Source organism: Rhinolophus sinicus, chromosome 14 (assembly GCF_057876585.1).
Source record: "Rhinolophus sinicus isolate RSI-liver-muscle chromosome 14, RSI-T2T, whole genome shotgun sequence".
Lineage (NCBI taxonomy): Eukaryota > Metazoa > Chordata > Mammalia > Chiroptera > Rhinolophidae > Rhinolophus > Rhinolophus sinicus.
Genome location: NC_142514.1, coordinates 90,465,031 through 90,482,984, shown reverse-complemented (window position 1 = coordinate 90,482,984; position 17,954 = coordinate 90,465,031). Strand labels below are relative to the sequence as shown.

The 17,954-nt window shown below is 44.2% G+C and overlaps 1 protein-coding gene across 3 annotated transcripts in view; it reads left to right on the top strand.

Moving 5' to 3' along the window:
* CDYL (chromodomain Y like) overlaps positions 1–17,954 on the top strand; it is a 187,702-nt gene that overhangs the window by 165,333 nt on the left and 4,415 nt on the right. For all 3 annotated transcript variants that reach the window (XM_088791397.1, XM_019710855.3, XM_074335278.2), the window contains 3 exons: positions 2,167–2,423; positions 3,821–3,993; positions 9,502–9,712. In XM_088791397.1, the coding sequence (XP_088647523.1) occupies positions 2,167–2,423; positions 3,821–3,993; positions 9,502–9,712 (641 nt within the window). The remainder of the gene's footprint in view (positions 1–2,166; positions 2,424–3,820; positions 3,994–9,501; positions 9,713–17,954) is intronic.

The following is a 17,954-nucleotide window of genomic DNA, read 5'->3' as shown; positions in this document are numbered from 1 at the left end:
CATTCACTGGACTGCTGTATAGCCTTAGGGAAGAATAAGGAAACTGACCTGATAGGCAACAATTTCTAAGACACCGTCAAATGAATAAAAGCAAGGTATGACAAAAACACTGTCTGGTATACTGCCATTTGTGTTTTTAAACACGAGTTATGGAGGAGAAAAAATGTTTATAGTTTTATTTGCTTTTATATACTAGAAGCCAAAACCCAAAGAAGTGTGGGAATGGAGAGGCTTTATTCAGGTAAAACAGTTTGCAAACCAGGGAACTGCAGCCTCTGGTGGAAACCGAAAGTGTGCTCCACTGAGACTAGGAGAGGCTACCTTTTGTTGAGAAAGTTCCCACTGACGTTCCCAGTTGGTCCAATTATACGCAAATGAAGTTCTCAAATGTGTGCAGTTCTGATTGGTCAGTATAAATGTAAATGAGGATACAGTTGTCCAGTTCTGATTGGACGAGGCAAGTCTCAGTCTATTGGTGGAAAGACAAAACCAGGGCTTCCCTGCAGTGGTCGACTCAAGACAGCCTAAACCAGCAGGGCATAGTGCAGGAAAGAATTCAGTCTGAGCTGTCAGAGGGACAGATGGGGGAGGGGGATTATCACTGTGTGAGAGATATAAATGATAAATTTCTAACTATTACATTGTTTTGTACGCCTGAAACTAATTTAAAAAAACACAGAAAAAAATAAAATTACAGTATCAAAGGTGCAAAAAAGAGTTCAGTGTGAGGTTCTTTCCGCGATACAGAGTACACGATGAGCCCCTGTCAGCAAATGACCACTAGACTCTTATTATTTGTAAAATTTGGACCCGCCATTGATCACTGCGAGCCCATCTCAGCAGATAAATTTCCTTCTCAGGATTCACATCAAATGACTCTTTCTTCTCCAGGGTCCATAATACATACAGACACTTTGAGAAGGACACCTGGAAACCAGACACGTTGGCTAACTGGAGTAGGGGGTCCTGGGCCGATAGGGAATATGGGTGGTTGCAGGTCTTTCACCATGTAGCTTTTTATATTTTTAGATTCTTGAACCATGTACTATTATCTCTTCCAATTTTTAAAAGAAATTGGATTGATTTTAAAAAAAAAACCTCCAAAGTATTTCTACCAATTGAATGAAAGTCACATTTTTTTATCTAAGAGATTATGTTACTTCTCTAAATGTCCCTTTGTGAATCTTCTTTGATGGCCTTAGCTTATTTTCTTTCACTTTGGAGGAAATGTTTCTGACTCATAATTTATCATGTTCTTCCCCTCAGAGAACTTCTTTCATTACTAATTTTACTAGTACAGCCTGATCCAGTTTTCTTACATTTCTTTTTCTTTCTTCCGCTACCCAAAAGGCTGTATACACTCATTACCAGGTCAGATTATATGTAGACAATTCGTATAAATAGGAGGATAATGATTTACCTGATCCTTGAATTCTTACCTGACATTTCTTGGTAACGCTATGAAAGTATTGAGTAAAACTCTTGAGTTTATCATAATAAATATTAAATTCAAGAGACCATATCTTTAAGATAGATTGGAAAACTAACCAGGTTGATGGTGAAGAGATGACACAGGAGGGAAAAATAGTGGGAAAATTTTGTAGCAGGAAAGAGCAGCTGGGCATCAGAAGAAAGAAAGAACTGAGCACCTCATGCTCCGGCAGGCCGGGGGTGGTCTGCAGTGGTGGCCATGGCACCATGAGTAGGGTAGCCCATTAGAAATGTAGGATTGCATCGTGTGTCTGTACAAGTCGATCTTGTGTTCAGGAAAGGAAATGGCAGATAACCTCGACTCTGATAATAACGTATTTTCTTGAATCGATTTCCTTTTTTCAACTTCTCAGGCCTGGAATAGGTACTCTTCATGAGACCTATTCTCTTAATTCCATCCTTCAAAAGTCTCAAATTTTGTAGCTTCTTTTCAGCAAGTACCTTTCCATCTTTATTTTTTAGACAAGATAAGCAAGAGGGTGATTTCCTTGCCAGACTTGGATGGAAAACAGATGCCTTTAAAAGTAGACTTTACAAAGGTTCTGATTTTTAACTTCTTACATTGATACATTAATCCTTGAGTTTGTAATGAACACTTTTACCTAATTCAAAGACAGTGGGGAGTGAATTGGTAGCAGGACATCACAGACCACTGTGATTTCAAACTCTTGGCAGGTACATCTCCGTTCATGGATGCGCTAACAGCCAATGGAACAACCAACATACAGACATCTGTTACAGGAGTGACAGCTGGGAAAAGGAAATTTCTTGAGGAGAGAAGAGACCAGCCTTTTGACAAGCGGTTGCGTTTCAGTGTGAGGCAAACAGAAAGTGCCTACAGATACAGAGATATTGTCGTCAGGAAGCAGGATGGCTTCACCCACATCTTGTTATCAACAAAGTCATCAGAGAATAACTCACTAAATCCAGAGGTGAGAGATGTTCCTGGGGCTGATTTGTGCGTCCTGTTTCTCCAAGCCCTGGTTTTCCACGCCTGCTCTGCCAAGTTGGCACTCTTCTTTGTGCTTTTTCTCAATCTCCTGGGCCGTTTTCCAAATAACCACCCAGAGGTAGGAAGCAGAGGAGAAGTGTGGTAGTCTTGCTCCTTGTAACACTTAGGACTGCAGTGAAGTTGGGACAGTATGTGTGTGTCGAGTGTCTGTCTTCCTTCTCAAGAGTGAGGGCAGTGACAGGACCAGAGTGCTGCACGGGGGAGGTGGTACTCGTGCCGCTGTCTTCTTCCAGGTTAGGAGCTCTTAACCTGGGAGCGGGGCGGGGTGAGCCTCAGGGACCTTCGGCCTTCCTGAAGTCACATGTAAGATGTGTGTGTTCACTGGCTTTTCTTTAGCTTTCATCAGATTCTCAAAGGGTTCTTTGTTCAGACAAGATTAAAATGCCCTGGGTCCCAGCCCCTTCAGAGTATTTTATCATCATTCCTAGTCAATCTTCAGTATTGCATGGAACTTACAGCTACAGCGATTTCGACATAATGTTGGTTGCTGTTAGTACCTGGTAAGGTAGCTTTCAAGGATCAAAGGAGACTAGTGCTTGCAAAGGTTCAAAAACTAATTCTATGAAGTATCCAAAATCAGAAGTATTTGAACCTGCACTGTACCTTACTTAAAATTTTAAGTTCTAGTAATCGTTTCTTTTCCACTTGTGAGCAGCAAGATCAAGTTTTTTTCCAGACAAGAAAACCAAACTACATCAAGTTTGTATGTCTGGCCTGGGTCACATGACAAACCAGTTCAGGGCTGGTCCCCAGTATGTTTTTAGATTGCAGAGCCCCTCATTGGTTACTTGTAAATGCTGATAGAGATCATTTGAAATAGTTTTGTGCCCTTCTAAAACGACTCTAAATGTGCTTGTACCAAATGCACCAAACTGTTAGGGTTTCTGTCTCAAGTGCAGCAGGCTGGTTTGAAAACAAAAAACAACAAACAAAACAGGAAACTGAACTAGTTTCTTTCAACTGGTTGAATGTGCCACCTGCTGTCCAAAGTGTAGAAATACCAAGTGGATATAACATGTGACTTACCTACCGAGAGCCACAGTGACTAGAATAGTAAGATAACTTGAATTCACACATCTTTCTAATGATACTCTATTCATAATTAGCTACGTAATTATACTCTGTCCCCCGCATTTCCAGTCTCTGGCTATAGATATAAGAAATTTGTGAATTATTTTAAATTGTGGTAGCTACAGGGAACAATATCAGCCTGTAAAGGCAGTTTCTGTAGACCCAGATTTATTCCATAGTGAAATGCTTTTAGGATTCTGTGTGAAAACTATACTCTTTGCCACTTTAACTTTTGGTGACTTTCAGGTAATGAAAGAAGTCCAGAGTGCCCTAAGCACAGCTGCGGCCGACGACAGCAAGCTCGTGCTGCTCAGCGCAGTGGGCAGTGTCTTCTGCTGTGGTCTCGACTTTATTTATTTTATACGGCGTTTAACAGATGACAGAAAAAGAGAAAGCACTAAAATGGCAGAAGCTATCAGGTATGCAGAAATGGTATTTTTTAAATGTTGGTTTTAGTGTTTTGCTTTTAGTGCCTGATAGAACAGACTTAAGCAAGCCGTGTGAACGAAATGTACGTCTCCTTCCATTGAGAAACACAAGTAGCGAAATTAATTAAATCATCTGTTTTTTCTGTGGACCTGGCATAAATTACTGCTCGCCTTGAGCAAATAACTGATTTCAAGGCTGGCTCAAACCCAGTGAACGCTCAGGGAAAATTTAATGATTAGAGTATACAATAGCGTCTGGCCAGAGTTGCCATTATTTGTAGTATGAGTATGTTCTGTCTTCACCCCTTACATAAAGATGCATTCTCTTTCACATAAGATGCACTCTTTCACATAATAACTTAAACCATTTACTTAACTCTAAAATAAATTGGCTAGGCTTTGTGACGAGCTAGTTTCATAATATCACATGCAAAGTTTTTTTTAGTAAAAGCAGTATGCATTCTTATTCAAGTTCATCCTGAATTTCAACTACACATAAAACTAGATAACAGAGTCCCCTTTCTTTCACCCCGCCCATGCATTGTTCATTTGTATGTCTTCCCCAACCCTTTCTAAACATTTTCAAATATGTATCCCATACACACACACAAATAATAAAGCTTTATTTTTAGTTCTGTTAAGTAAATGAAATTATACTGTTGTTTTGCGTTTAACAGTATGACTTTAGATATTTCCATTTCCTCTGTTTATGAATTTTTCCACTGCTGTACCATAACAGTGCAAAAAGCTTTTCGTAGAACCTCCTAATTTTGCTATAAGCACATCCAGGTACATATTTTGTTCATGTCCCTCACTTCTCATGCTAATCACTATATGCATAATTTAAAGTATCTAATTTTCAGGGCGGCCAATTAGCTCAGTTGGTTAGAGTGCGGTGCTCTTAACCACATGGGCCACTGTGAGCTGCGCCTTCCACAACCAGATTGAAACAGCTACTTGACTTGGAGCTGATGGGTCCTGGAAAAACACACTTTATAAAAAAAAAAAAGTATCTAATTTTCTAGATTAATTTTATTTGAAGTAAATGAAACCCAGTCACCAATGAGAAAGACTACGTACTTCCTACCCACTTCCTTAAAATGATGTATCCCTACATGACCCCTAAGGACTCTTCATAATTTATAGAAGGATGAAAACTTACAGACTCATAGACTTGCAGAATGGCAGTAAAGTTGGTTGGATCTTCTCCAAAACCCCCAGGTGTTTGGGGAGTTGAAGTTGAGCCTCTTTTGATAATTATTGGGCTCCAGGTAGCTGAGACCCCAGCACTGACTAGGGGCACAGGGCTTTGTGGTCCCCTAAACTATTATGGGGGTTCACATCAGGGTTGGTGGGGGCACTTGGTTCTCTTTGAGTGGGTCTGGAGTCAAGCAGGGCATTTCTATCTGACAGACCTCCCAGGGTGGCTCTGATGGGCTGGGCCCTCCCTGACACAGCGCACAGAGGGGTCCTAGAGCCCCGTATTGCCTGGACCTTTTACAGCATTTTTAATAATTTTCAAAATTAATATGTTTCCTCATACTATATACATATGCATACAGAGCATTATCTGTTCCTTAATCTTTTTGAACATTACCATTTTTTTTTAGGCTATGATGTAGTAGTAGGTTTCAAAAAAATAGTTTGAAGTTTTATAATCTGATTGTAAGTATTATTTCTGGTCTCCTAAATAATACCAAACTTTTAGAATACTAGAAGGGACCATCTTGAAATTAAACTGCTTGACCATGCACGTAATTCCTTGACAGATTGTCAGTAGTACCTCTAAGACAGCTTGTAGATATTCCTAATTATTAACCCGTTCCATCCTTTCAGGATGAATTTAATTTTCATTTTTCTAGTACAAAACATTGTGCCTCAGGTGGTGACTATGTTTTCTGTAAGATCGCACTGACTTTATACATAATACTGTGATTTGGGGAGATCTGCTGTGAAAAGAAAATATCACTTGTCAGCCATGCCTTCTATGTTCTGGCTCACTTCACTGTAGACATTTCCCTAAGCTCCACTTCTAAATCTTCTTGGTGCCTCAACCCTGCTCCCAGCCCACTCCTCCAGTGTTGGGTTGCCCTTGACAATGGCTAACGCTTGTATTATTGAGATTAGAAAAAGAAGAAGAAAGATAGATCAAGAGAGAACTCATTTGTTGAACTTTCAGGTAACTAAGTGTTTATTTTCATCAGCTACCCACTCCCATTTTTCTAACCCTCCCACTCCCATGCCACTCTCCTCTCTCCCCACAAAAAGCTGAATTAATATTCTAGGAAAAATCCAGATACTCTTTTAGGGAAACTCACTTGGTTCTTCTTTAAATGAATATGTTTTTATCAATGTGAATTTTCCTAGTGTGCTTTGTCAGGATCCGAAAAATAATTAGTTACAGTAGATTCACTTAACCTTTACTCTTGCTCATTTGCATTTAAATTAATTTTTATATGTGTAAGATTGGCTTATACACATAACACTATTACTATGTATATATTTTTTCTGTGGTATCTTGTCTTGATTCCTTAAAACTTTGGGCAAAATATCATTGTAGCAAGTTTTCAGAAGAAAAGTAGGAAATAAGATTAGATTTACACACTAGATTTGTGAGGTATCTGTTGTAGCTAATTCTGTTATCAGAATTGTTGGTGATAACCAATTTGAAAATAAATTGCTATGATAATATTCAGCACATTAGTGATGAACTGATGCTGAATCAGTTTATAACATTAGGCTTTCGAAGGCTGCGGGTGCTAAAGGACTATGAGTGCCTCTCCCCAGAAGGGAGGGATCTGGGGAGAGAAAACCTACGAATAAATGTGCCCCGAGCACCTGACCTCTTCCCCATCCGGTCCTATTCCGTGTATTCAAAGTGAAGGGAGGACTCAGCTGAGACATGGCAACGAACTAGCTGTTAAAACTTCAGATCTGGGTTACCTCATTTTCCCCAAACAATTAGACTCTTAGACTCCACTCTTAGACTATTGTGATTTCCTAACTTTTTGTTGATGTTTGTGAAGTAGTAAATGTTCTTCAAAAGAATGGATAGAATTTTAATTTTGTTTAATTTTAAGCCTTTTAAAACTTCTTTTATGGCAAATACAGTCTTGTATAGTCTCTTTTCTTCCCTGTCATACTCTAATTCAATTTGTAGATAATTCAAAGGAAACTGAAATTTAAATTCAGTATGTTGCATTGAGCACATTTGAACATTCGTGCATTTTGATTTTAAGTTTCAAAATACACTTGCTTTACGGCAAAAGCAGTGACCAGCCCACCTTAATGTGGGGCTCCCGAGAGCTTCGTCCCCAGGCCTGAGGCAGCTCCTGTCTACCCACCTCTGAGCTGAGGGTGCAGCACCCCTGACTAAGCTTTTCTGGTGCTGGGAGGTTTGTACTAAACAGAAAAGCATTTCTGTGAAGTTTTATTTTTGTGTTTTTAAATAAAACCGAATTCTCTGTGGAGTATGCTCATTTCTGGCATCTCAGAGCCCACTTGCCAGAATGGCCAGGTTGTGTCCTCTACAAAGGGAAAATGGTCTTCACTCCAGAGGGTGCCGGTTAATCCATACCTCTCTCCGAAACAGCTTGCATATCATTCCAGGCAAAAATAAAATAAAACCATCATTTTAGGGGGGAAAATTCAGTTCCAAAAATATTTCTCCAGCCTGTGATTTTACAATATCTGTTTTTAAAAGCAAACTTAATTATTTTATGCAAATATAACATGAGCGAAAACACCGTTACATGGAATAATTCATTCCTTTTACCATTTCTCTCTAGAATCATTATACTATTTTGATCATTTTTTCCCTGTTAATCTACCATCCCATCCATGGTTTCCAGATGTTTATATGAGGCAGGTATGAAAGTGAAGCTACTCCAGGGCACCTGGGGAGACACACTTTGAAAATGTCTGTTTATGTCACAGAGACAATTCAGCAGTTACTTTTTCAACAGTCGTCAGTAACTGAGCATAGAAAATGTATTTCCATCATGTGTCACCCAAAACCCTTAGAAGGTGGTGCAGCTGAAGTAGCTTCCTGTAGATTGTGTACAGTTATCTCAAGGGCCTATTTAAAAGGCTGTGTGGCTCTCTTTGTATCATTAAACCCATTGTGATCTTTCTAACAGTGCCGCAGGCTCTTTCATTTAGAAAGTCTTAGTATAACTCATTCATTTGAACCAGTTAATTTTCGCTCAGTGTAAAACTCCAGGCTGAGGTCTGCGAGCTGATAGGCACCTTTGAGAGCAGTCCGTGGAGCTAGGCTTGCCCTCTGCCAATTTCTGCAATCCCTGCTCTCCCCTGTTCTTCACACCCGCACACCTCTACATCTCCCCAACCTGCCTTCATGTCAGTTTTGGCAGGGTGATTATTAATCTAAGGTGTTGAATCATGATTTTCAGCGATACTCTGAACAGATTGCTCTAGGTTTTAATTACTGAACTATAGAGTGAACCCAGATTATTTTCAGTACCAAAGAATAGGAGTCAGATTTAGAATTTAAAATTCTATGATTATAATCTAGAACTCCAAACTTCCTTCAAGGAATTATCTGGTATTGATTTTGGTATGTATTTGTCCCTTACTTCACCATGTTAAATCATCACAAAAAGCAACCTCTGAGCATAAAATGAGATTCTCGTGGTGAGAAGATGCATGTTCTCAGTATGCTGTGGCACCATCCTACCCTAAATTGAAAAGCACCCTATTATTCCAAGCTGACCCTAAAACACATCTAAAGAATAGCATTGGCTCAGTTTTGTAAAATTCCACATCCTCTGTGAAGGCTGCCGTACCCCTCCCTAGTCACACTCTCCTTTGAAATCCTGCTATAATCGTATTCCGTAGAACACGAATGGTGTCTCGTTTCTGCTGTTCTTGTTTGGATCTCATATTTTAAACAGCCTGTGAGCTTCTTGTCTCTGCACCCCACAAGCCATTCAGTCTCGTTCTGTATTAACTCAGGAAATATGTTTCCAAATAATGAGTGAGCTCTCTGAAATCACATCTCAAGCCCAGACCCCGGGCCCCATGGTTCCTGGCCCCAGTCCTCTTGTCTTTGCTCAACACCGGGCAGTGTTAATAGTTTGCCTCCTGCCAGGTTTTCTCTGGGAGAGCTTCAAGACTGGTCATCTGAAGCCCATGGTGTTTACGGGGGTGCCCTATGTTTTAAAGGGAAGGAAAAAGACATATTGATCATAGAACCAATGAGCCACTGCAAACACATTAGCAGTCTTTGGCTGTCTATTACCCATAATCTTCGCCTAGGTCCTTCACATTTCTGGCGTGGCAGCCAGGGTGAAGCCTTTGCAACCCACAGTAAATAAATCCATTGTCTACCACTTGTGAGGGAAGGCCCTCAGCAAAACTCATAATGATTTCCACAGAGTTTATTTACATCTTGGTAAATTGAATTCCATAATAGTAGATTTTTGTTGCTCAAATACACAATGTTTTGAGTAATTCCCCCATTTATTTTTTTTATTTTAGAAACTTCGTGAATACTTTCATTCAGTTTAAGAAGCCTATTATTGTAGCAGTAAATGGCCCAGCCATTGGACTAGGAGCATCCATATTGCCTCTTTGTGATGTGGTTTGGGCCAATGAAAAGGCTTGGTTTCAAACACCCTATACCACCTTCGGACAGAGTCCAGATGGCTGTTCCACCGTTATGTTTCCCAAGATTATGGGAGGAGCATCTGTGAGTACCTCTTTTTAAAAAATAATTCTAGAAAACTTCCTGAAGAAATCTAGTTTGGTTATGGTTTTCAAAATATATACAGGGTGTCTTCCTGTGGGGACATTCCATCAAAAGCACTTGTAATTCAATTCTTGTTCATTAACTCATTCTTAATTCATGAAATCATAGGATGTTTTCATATTTTGGTTCATAGAACATTTATTGACACTGTTTTGCATCATTTGTTAGAAAAGGACCTCATTGTCTGAGGAATCTGTCTCTGTGTAATTAACACTGATAGCCACTGGTAGTAAATACCCAATTTCTAAATCAGACAACAGAATTTGCAATCGAAAAGTTTTTGTTTTGTTTTTTAACCTAATAACCTAAAAGCTATACTGAAGTGAAAGGAAGAGTCACGCATCTCTCTCTCTCTTTAAATCAAAAGGTAGAGATGATAAAGCTCAGTGAGGAAGGCTTGTCAAAGGCCAAGATAGGCCAAAAGCTAGGCCTCTGTGCCAAACAGCCAAGTTGTGAATACAAAGGAACAGTTCTTGAAGGAAATTAAAAGTGCCACTCCAGTGAGTCCACAAATAATAAGAATGCGAAAGAGCCTTATTGCTGGTTTAGAGGACGTTTTAGTGGTCTGGGTAGATGATCAAATCAGCCCTGACATTTCCTTAATAATAAAACCAAATCCAGAGCAAGGCCCAAACCCTCTTCAATTCTATAAAGGCTGAGATAGGTAAGGGTGCTACAGAAGAAAAGTTTGAAGCTAGCAGGGGCCAGTTCATGAGGTTTAAGGAAAGAAGCCACCTCTGCAGTGTAAAAGTGCGAGGTGAAGCAAGTGCTGATGGAGAAGCTGCAGCAAGTTATCCAGAAGATCTAGCTAAGACAATTAATGAAGGTGGCTCCACTAAATGACAGATATTCAATGTAGATGAAACAGCCTTATATTGGAGGAAGAAACCACGTAGGACTTTCATAGCTAGAGAGAAATCAGTGCCTGGCTTCAGAGCTTCTAAGGACAGGTTGGCTCTCTTGTTAGGGTCTAATGCAGCTGGTGAGTCTTAAGTTGAAGCCAGTCTTCATTTACCATTGAAGCAAAATCTTTGTGCCCCTTAATTATCCTAATTCTACTCTTCCTATGCTCTATAAGTGGAACAACAAAGCCTGGATGATGCACATTTGTTGACAACATGGTTTACTGAATATTTTAAGCCCACTGTTGAGACCTACTACTCAGAAAAAGATTCCCATCAAAATACTACTGCTCATTGACAATGTACCTGGTCACCCAAGAGCTCTGATGGAGATGTACAATGAGATTAATGTTGTTTTCATGCCTGATAACACAGATCCATTCTGCAGCTCATGGACCAGAAGTAATTTCTCTTCGAGTCTTATTATTTAAGAAATATGTTTTGTAAGGCGATAGCTGCCATAGAGAGTGATTCCTCTGATGGATCTGGGCAAAGTCAATTGAAAACCTTCTGGAAAGGATTCACCATTGTAGGTACCATTGGGCTCATTTGTGATTCATGGGATGAAGTCAAAATATCAACATTAACAGGAGTTTGGAAGAAGCTGATTCCAGACCTCACAGATGACTGTGAGGGGTTCAAGACTTGAGTGGAGAAGTAACTGCAGATGTGGAAATAGCAAAAGAACAAGAATTAGAAGTGGAGCATGAAAATGGGACTGTACTGCGGCAGTCTCATCATAAAACTTTAATGGATGAAGAGTTGCTTCTTACAAATGAGCAGAGAAAATGGTTTCTTGTGATGGAATCTACTCCTGGTGAAGAAGCTGTGAAGATTGTTGAAATGACAGCAAAGGATTTAGAATATCACATAAACTTAGTTGAGAAAGCAGCAGGGTTTGAGGGGATTGGCTCCAATTTTGAAAGATGTTCTACTGTGGGTAAAATGTTGTCAGACAGCACTGCATGCTACAGAGAAATCGTTCATGGCAGGAAGGAAGGGTCAATCAATGTAGCAGCTGTCATAGTTGTCCTATTTTAAGAAACTACCACAGCCACCTCAGCCTTCAGCAGCCATCACCTTGATCAGACAGCAGCCATCAACACTGAGGCAAGAACTTCCAACGGGAAAAAGATACTGACTCGTGGAAGGGTTAGATGATGGTTAGCATCTTTGAGCAATAAAGTGTTTTTAAGGTATATACACTGGTTTTTTAGACATATGCTATTGCATGCTTAATATACTGCAGTGTAGTGTAAACAACTTTTCTCTGTACTGGGAAACCAAAAAATTCGTGTGAATCACTTTATTGTGATAATCGCTTTGTTGTGGTGGTCGGGAACCGAGTCCGCAGTCTCTCAGGTGGGTCTCCAGAAGCAGTAGGAAAACTATTAAAGTAGTCAACACATGTGGAAGGGACAGGGAAGAGATAGAGCTGGACAGAGGGAGAAGGCGAACTATAAGGCAGGCCCCACAAAGTTTTGGCCTCTGTGGGAGCCCCAGGCCGTACACGGCCCATCAGCAGTGGTTCCACAGTGGGCTGAGATGGCTGGTCCCTTTATGTCCGTTATCACTGAGTGTGGGCTGTTGGAGAAGAGCGTGGTACCTGTGAGTGAGGTGGCTTTGCAGCAGAGGGCATCCCCGCAGGAGCTGGTGGCTGTCTGCTGATGGCACTGCCAGCAGCAGGGGCAGTGAGACCTCCCTTGGGGGGGATCTCGACAGTATATCCCTGGGTCCCTTCAGATCCACCTCTTTGTACAGATCTGGGGGGGCAGCCCCTCCAGGCTCTGGAGGCCTCTCTTCCTGGGGGAGATGTGGAGGAAGAAGATTAAACAGTGATAACTGTTAAAATTGGTGGGTGAAAGTATGATGAGAAAAGATATTTGCATCCTCTCCTTACTTCTGTTGGAAAAATAGTAATTTTCAAGTGGAGGAGCGGGCAGGCAGCACCTTCCTATGTAACTGAAGTTCACCAGAAATAGACCTAACGGCCACAGCTTGCCCTGCTGTCCTGCACCGCCAGTGACAGCGCCGCCCTAGTGGAGTCCTGCCAAAGGCACGTGCTTCGGTCTACTCCTAGGACGTCAGGCATGCCCACATGTGGCACGTTCTGCAGAGACCGAGCTGCCCCCTTCTAAAGATTGCAGGACCCTCACACACTGGAAGGGCCTAAGGGGACCTTACAGCTCAGTGCAGGGTGGCTTCCTTGGGTCCTGGGTCAGAGAAAGGACAGCAGTGGGAAACCTGGCAACACTTGTGCAGGGTTTGTAGTTCCATTGATGGTATTGTATTGTATCAGTGGTAGTAGTGTTAGGGTGTTGATCACTGTAAAGTGTTGCAGAAGATGGTAATGTGAGGGATTGCTTGGTGACAGGTTAGCAGGAATTCTTTATACTGCTTTTGTAATCTTTCAGTAAATCTAAATGTATTCCCAAAACAGAAAATTTAGAATAGTTTAAAGAAATGTAAAAGAAGAGGTATAGGACAAATGCAGCCGCTCACCCCTGCTGCTCTCAGCTGTCCTCCTCTCATCCTCCCTCTTCCTGCTTTAGACCACCCTCCTCCCACCTCTGCTGGCCTTGGTGGGCCACTGGTCCCCCAGAGGCCTGCGGCCTGTCGTCATGCCCCACTCAGGCCAGAGTTGGGCAGGGGAGGAGTGAGCACTCCTGGCGGGTGGGTCCTGGGCTCCACACATCCCCTCCTTTCTGTGTCTGCTGGCAGACTGCGCCCCCTCTGGGAGCAGCAGAACCCAGAGATTTGAAGATGGAAAGCATAACGTCCCTGAGTAGGTCATTCCAAGGCATCGAAGTGTGGCTACTCCTGCTTGTACACTTCTGTCACAGGCCCATGCATCCTTCCTGTTGGGGACGTGGTACCTTAGCCAGGTCTTTGCACTGTGTGTGCTGTGAATGGGAACACTGCCCGTCCTCGGGGAGCAAGTGCCCTCGCAGACTGGTGCTCCATGCACATGTTGGGCCGGCAGCTTCTGAAGGTGACTAGGCCAGAAGACCCACCCCGCTCCTGCTGTGCGGTGAGAAGGATCTTCTGGTCTAGGGCCATGTGGTGGCGGCCAGCGGACCGGACACCCCACAGCCTCAGTGAGCATGCCCGAGGGCCTGCAGGCAGGGAAGCAAGCCCAGACCCAGAGGAAGTGCTGTGAAAACGGGCCGACCTGCTGGTCTCGTCAGGAAGGAGGCTGAGCAGCCGGCTTGGCATGGGTGTCCCCTGCTGGCAGGCCACATGGCCAGCCGCGACAGTGGCTGCATCCGCCTTGATAGATAAGGCAGAGCCCGTGCTGCTGAGCTCCGTCTCACACCAGAGCTCCTCCGTTCATGTGTCCATCATGCCAGCACCTGGGTGGCCAGCAGCCCAGACTGGCCGGTGTCACCGCTCTTGTGTGGCTGTTCAGTTCCTCTTCATGGTGGATGCTCTCTGACGGACACTGACGTGACACAGCAATCTGTACACTTGCCTGGTCACCCATCCACATGCCTCCACCCCAGACCTCTGTGTCTATTTTCCAGGCCCCTGACCAGCCAGCCAGGCCATTTACCACTGCCCAGGTCACTCTGGATTCTAACCCTGATCACCTCCTCCTACACCAGGTAGATGACTAGACACATCTGTCATTTCAGAGCATTCCCTCACCCACTGTCGTTTTGAGCCAGCACACCCATAAACCAAGCTTGCTCACAGGGAGTCCCCCATTCGGCCACAGGTGTGAGCTGAGGCGGGTGACTTTGGGTCTAAGCCACTTGCTTGTGCATCTCGCCTGTGCCCTCTGCTGTTTGTGCCTGATCCCAGCTGTGTGTCTGGCCCTCCCTGGCCTTACGCCTCGGGGGCCTGATAGAACTCAGCTCAGGACGGGCACTTCCGAGATGTGGTCTGTCCCTGGCCTGGTGTTCTGTCTCTTCCAGAATTGTTTTCTAAAAAGGCATGCACTTCTCTGCTGGCTGGCATCGTCTCGCTCTGGAACCCCAGGAGCCGGCATGAGGTCATCTTGCTGGCATTTGCCATAAGCTCCTCGTGGAATCTTGTCCCACCCTCTCCACTCTTGGCCACGGAAGTTCTGGCATTTCAGCTTCACTTAGCCTGAGCCATCACTTTCTCCATACTTCTAGAAGCCATCGCAGTAGCAAGGTCCCATCATTTCCTTGGGCACTTGCCAGGGTGTTAAATCTTGTAGTTCAGGAGAGCTCCCAAATCAGTGAACTCCCGTGTCCATCTCTGTGGTCTGCCCTCTGGTCAAGAACCCTTAGAATTTGGTCCCGTGTCTTCTCCCAGCTCCACAAGCACATTCTGCCTCTGTCATGCCGTTCTTGGCTGGAGGCGAGGTACAGGCCTGCCAGCCAAGAGGGAGGTGGGGCAGGGTGTAAGGGAAGTGATGCTGTCTGGTAAAGACTGATGCATCGCCTTCAAGCAAAGGGGCAGCCTTGTCCTTAATGGGGGTGGGTGGGCCGCTTTCGTGCAGGCTCAGGGGTCAGAAGAGTTGGGGATTCACAATTGGGGGCATCCACCCGGAAGTCCCCACACCAGGGTATGCCCCCCTCCCTTCCCCACACAGCCAGCCAGACCCTTCGCATGTGGGTGATTAACCTTGTCTGGAGCTTGGCCACTCTGGCTAATAAGTTGGTTCTGGGAATGGCTCTTTACTTTCTCTACCATCTTGCCCCTCTGCTTGTGTCAGTGGCAACTAGCAGTTACCCATCACCTGTGAGAGTTTCAGCCCTTGGACCGCCACCTATATGGGGCACTTGGGTGCTCCAGCTAGGGAGCAGTCCTGCTCCAAAATCACTTTCATCACTGCTTCCACTCCTACCTGTCACAAGTTAGTTCCTGTAGAAGCAGAGCCCAGGTGGGTTACGGCACGCAAGACGTGGCTTAGGTGTTAGGCTGTGGCAGGGCAGATGGGGCAGGGCAGAGGTGAGGTGTGGTGCAGCTCTGACAGCGCCCTCGCCAAGCCCGGGGGCTGCTCTGGGCCGAATGCAGTGATCCCAGTTGTTCAGGTGCCCTCTCCACACTCAGCCATTGGATGCAGCAGCCCCAACAAGGGCCACCCATGCATGAGGCTGCCCAGGGAGCTCTCGCCAGTTGTCTGCTGACAACATTCCCGACAGCTGAGCAGCAAGTATTCCCTGGGCCGGCGGGTCTGGGTGAAATATCTGGGTCTGCCCCAAGTAATCTCTACCTTTTGCAGGTGAAGTGCAGACATGTCTGGTTGTCTGTCTGGTAGTTTTCACTGCGCTGCACTCACCTAACAGTACCTGCATCTGGTGGTAAAGAGTCATTGTCGAGAAAACAAGTTCATTTTGAGCTATTCCTGTAAAATAGTTGTTTCCTAACAGTTACTACCTATTCTGCTAGTTAAAGAATCATCATCAGTAAAATTTTAAGCTCATTGAGTCATTACTTTAGAGGAGATTGAAATAATGGGGATTCTGCCCTCTCACTGTATATGATGTTTATGCAAATATACAGAAAGGGCAGATTTGGGGAAAATACTAAAGAAATTGGATGTTTAAACACATTTTGGGCAAAGGCAGTTTGGAAGGGGAGCCCTTGGGCAGATGCTGAGGGGCAGGGGTCTTAGAGCTCACTGCTCAGAAAGGTCTGTAAGTAGTCAAATGAGCACCCACCCTTCTGTCACTCGTCTTCCCCTCCCAACAAGTCTTGACAAATCAGTACTTTTTGCTTCTCCTTGATCCCTGGTGCCCCTTGGGCAGCAGTTCTTTGCCCCGTGCTCCACCCCTCGAGGGCACGTGGCAGTGTCTGAGACTTGGTGTCACCACTGAGGAGGTGCTGGTAGGTGAGGCCAGGTGTGCTGCCGGCGCCCGACCATGCACAGCAGTGTTGTTGGCCCAGGTTAGGAAGCGCTGCTCTACGGCAAGGGCCCGGAGCCTCAACGTCTGCACTTTGGGGGCAGTATTTGGTTAAAACCTCTACACAAAATGTGAAGAACGTTGAGGTAAGTTGTATTGTGACAACTTTTGTTGCCTGTGACTACCCAAATAATGCAGTTCCTTTCGTGAGCTTTTGGTGTATGTGAGCTTTCAGTAGCCCAAGGCAAGACTAGAACAGTTTTGCTTTTCCCCATTTGCAGAAAAGGGGTGCAGAACTCTGCAGGAGAATAAGCCAAAGGAATCCTATTAATCAGGATGGAAAGAACACGCAGACAACACAAGCTGTGAGAGCTGTCCTTCTCTTACAGTGTCTGCTGCAGGCAGCGCAAGCTTGCAGTTAAGCTATTTAGGTTAGGAGTGTAGCCTTCCACACTTTAGCCCTCTTTGTGCCCAGTAAACCTTCATGGAGTGCCCACTCTATGCCAGACACTGCAAAGTCACAGTCCTGTCTCAGGCACCAGCCCTGTGAAGCCTGGACCCTCACGAAAGTGTCAGTCAGGTGCTGTGACTGACAGCTGAAGGAACCTCAGCTGAGGGAGCACAAACACAAAAACTGTCAAACACATTCTGTCGTTTGTGAACCTGGCAGCTCTTGGTCCTGAGGTCCTTACCTTGAATCTGCAGGGCGGAGCTGCCCTCTGGGGACTTTAGAGACTGGTTCAAAGCCACTGCCATGCTGCCTCCGTGGGATTTGAAGCTCCCTGATCCACCCAAGCCCATCAAGTTTCCTCATGACACCTCTTAATGTGATCTTTCTGGCTGAACAATAAGAGGTCTCTACCTCACATGCCTTCGGCATTTATCATTTAAACAGTTGAACAATTTAGACCACAATGGATATTTTTGTGGGCTGTCTACGTTTAGTCCCTTGTTCAGTCAGCCATCTTGGAAGAAAATGGCAGCTGATAAATTTCCCAGTGACCGTATCTGCATATCTGTTATTTGGGTATTAGTTAGAAACCTATTTGCATTTCTATACAATGAAAATTTAAAACTACTGGAAATTATATGTTTGAGAACATGCCCATTCAACTTGTGTGTATTTAATCCTACTAATCTTACCAAGGGAATTTTTCTTACTGCTTTTACTTGATAACTATGTTTTAAACCAACTCCCTGTCTGTGCTTACATGAGAGCATTAACAACCTTGAGTCAGTCCCACCATTCATACTTGTGGGTGAACTCAGAAATGCCCCGCCCATCCAACCACCTGGGATACAGAAAACTAAGCAGGGAAACAGCCTCCAGTGACAGCCAGGACGAACTTAGCCCAGATCTGAAGGGAGGAGGAGGATGGGCGCCAAGGACCGCCCTCTGACTAGAGGAGAAGAGTGTTCTGATTGGCGGTCGGCCCTACAGGCTGGCACCAGACCTGCGAA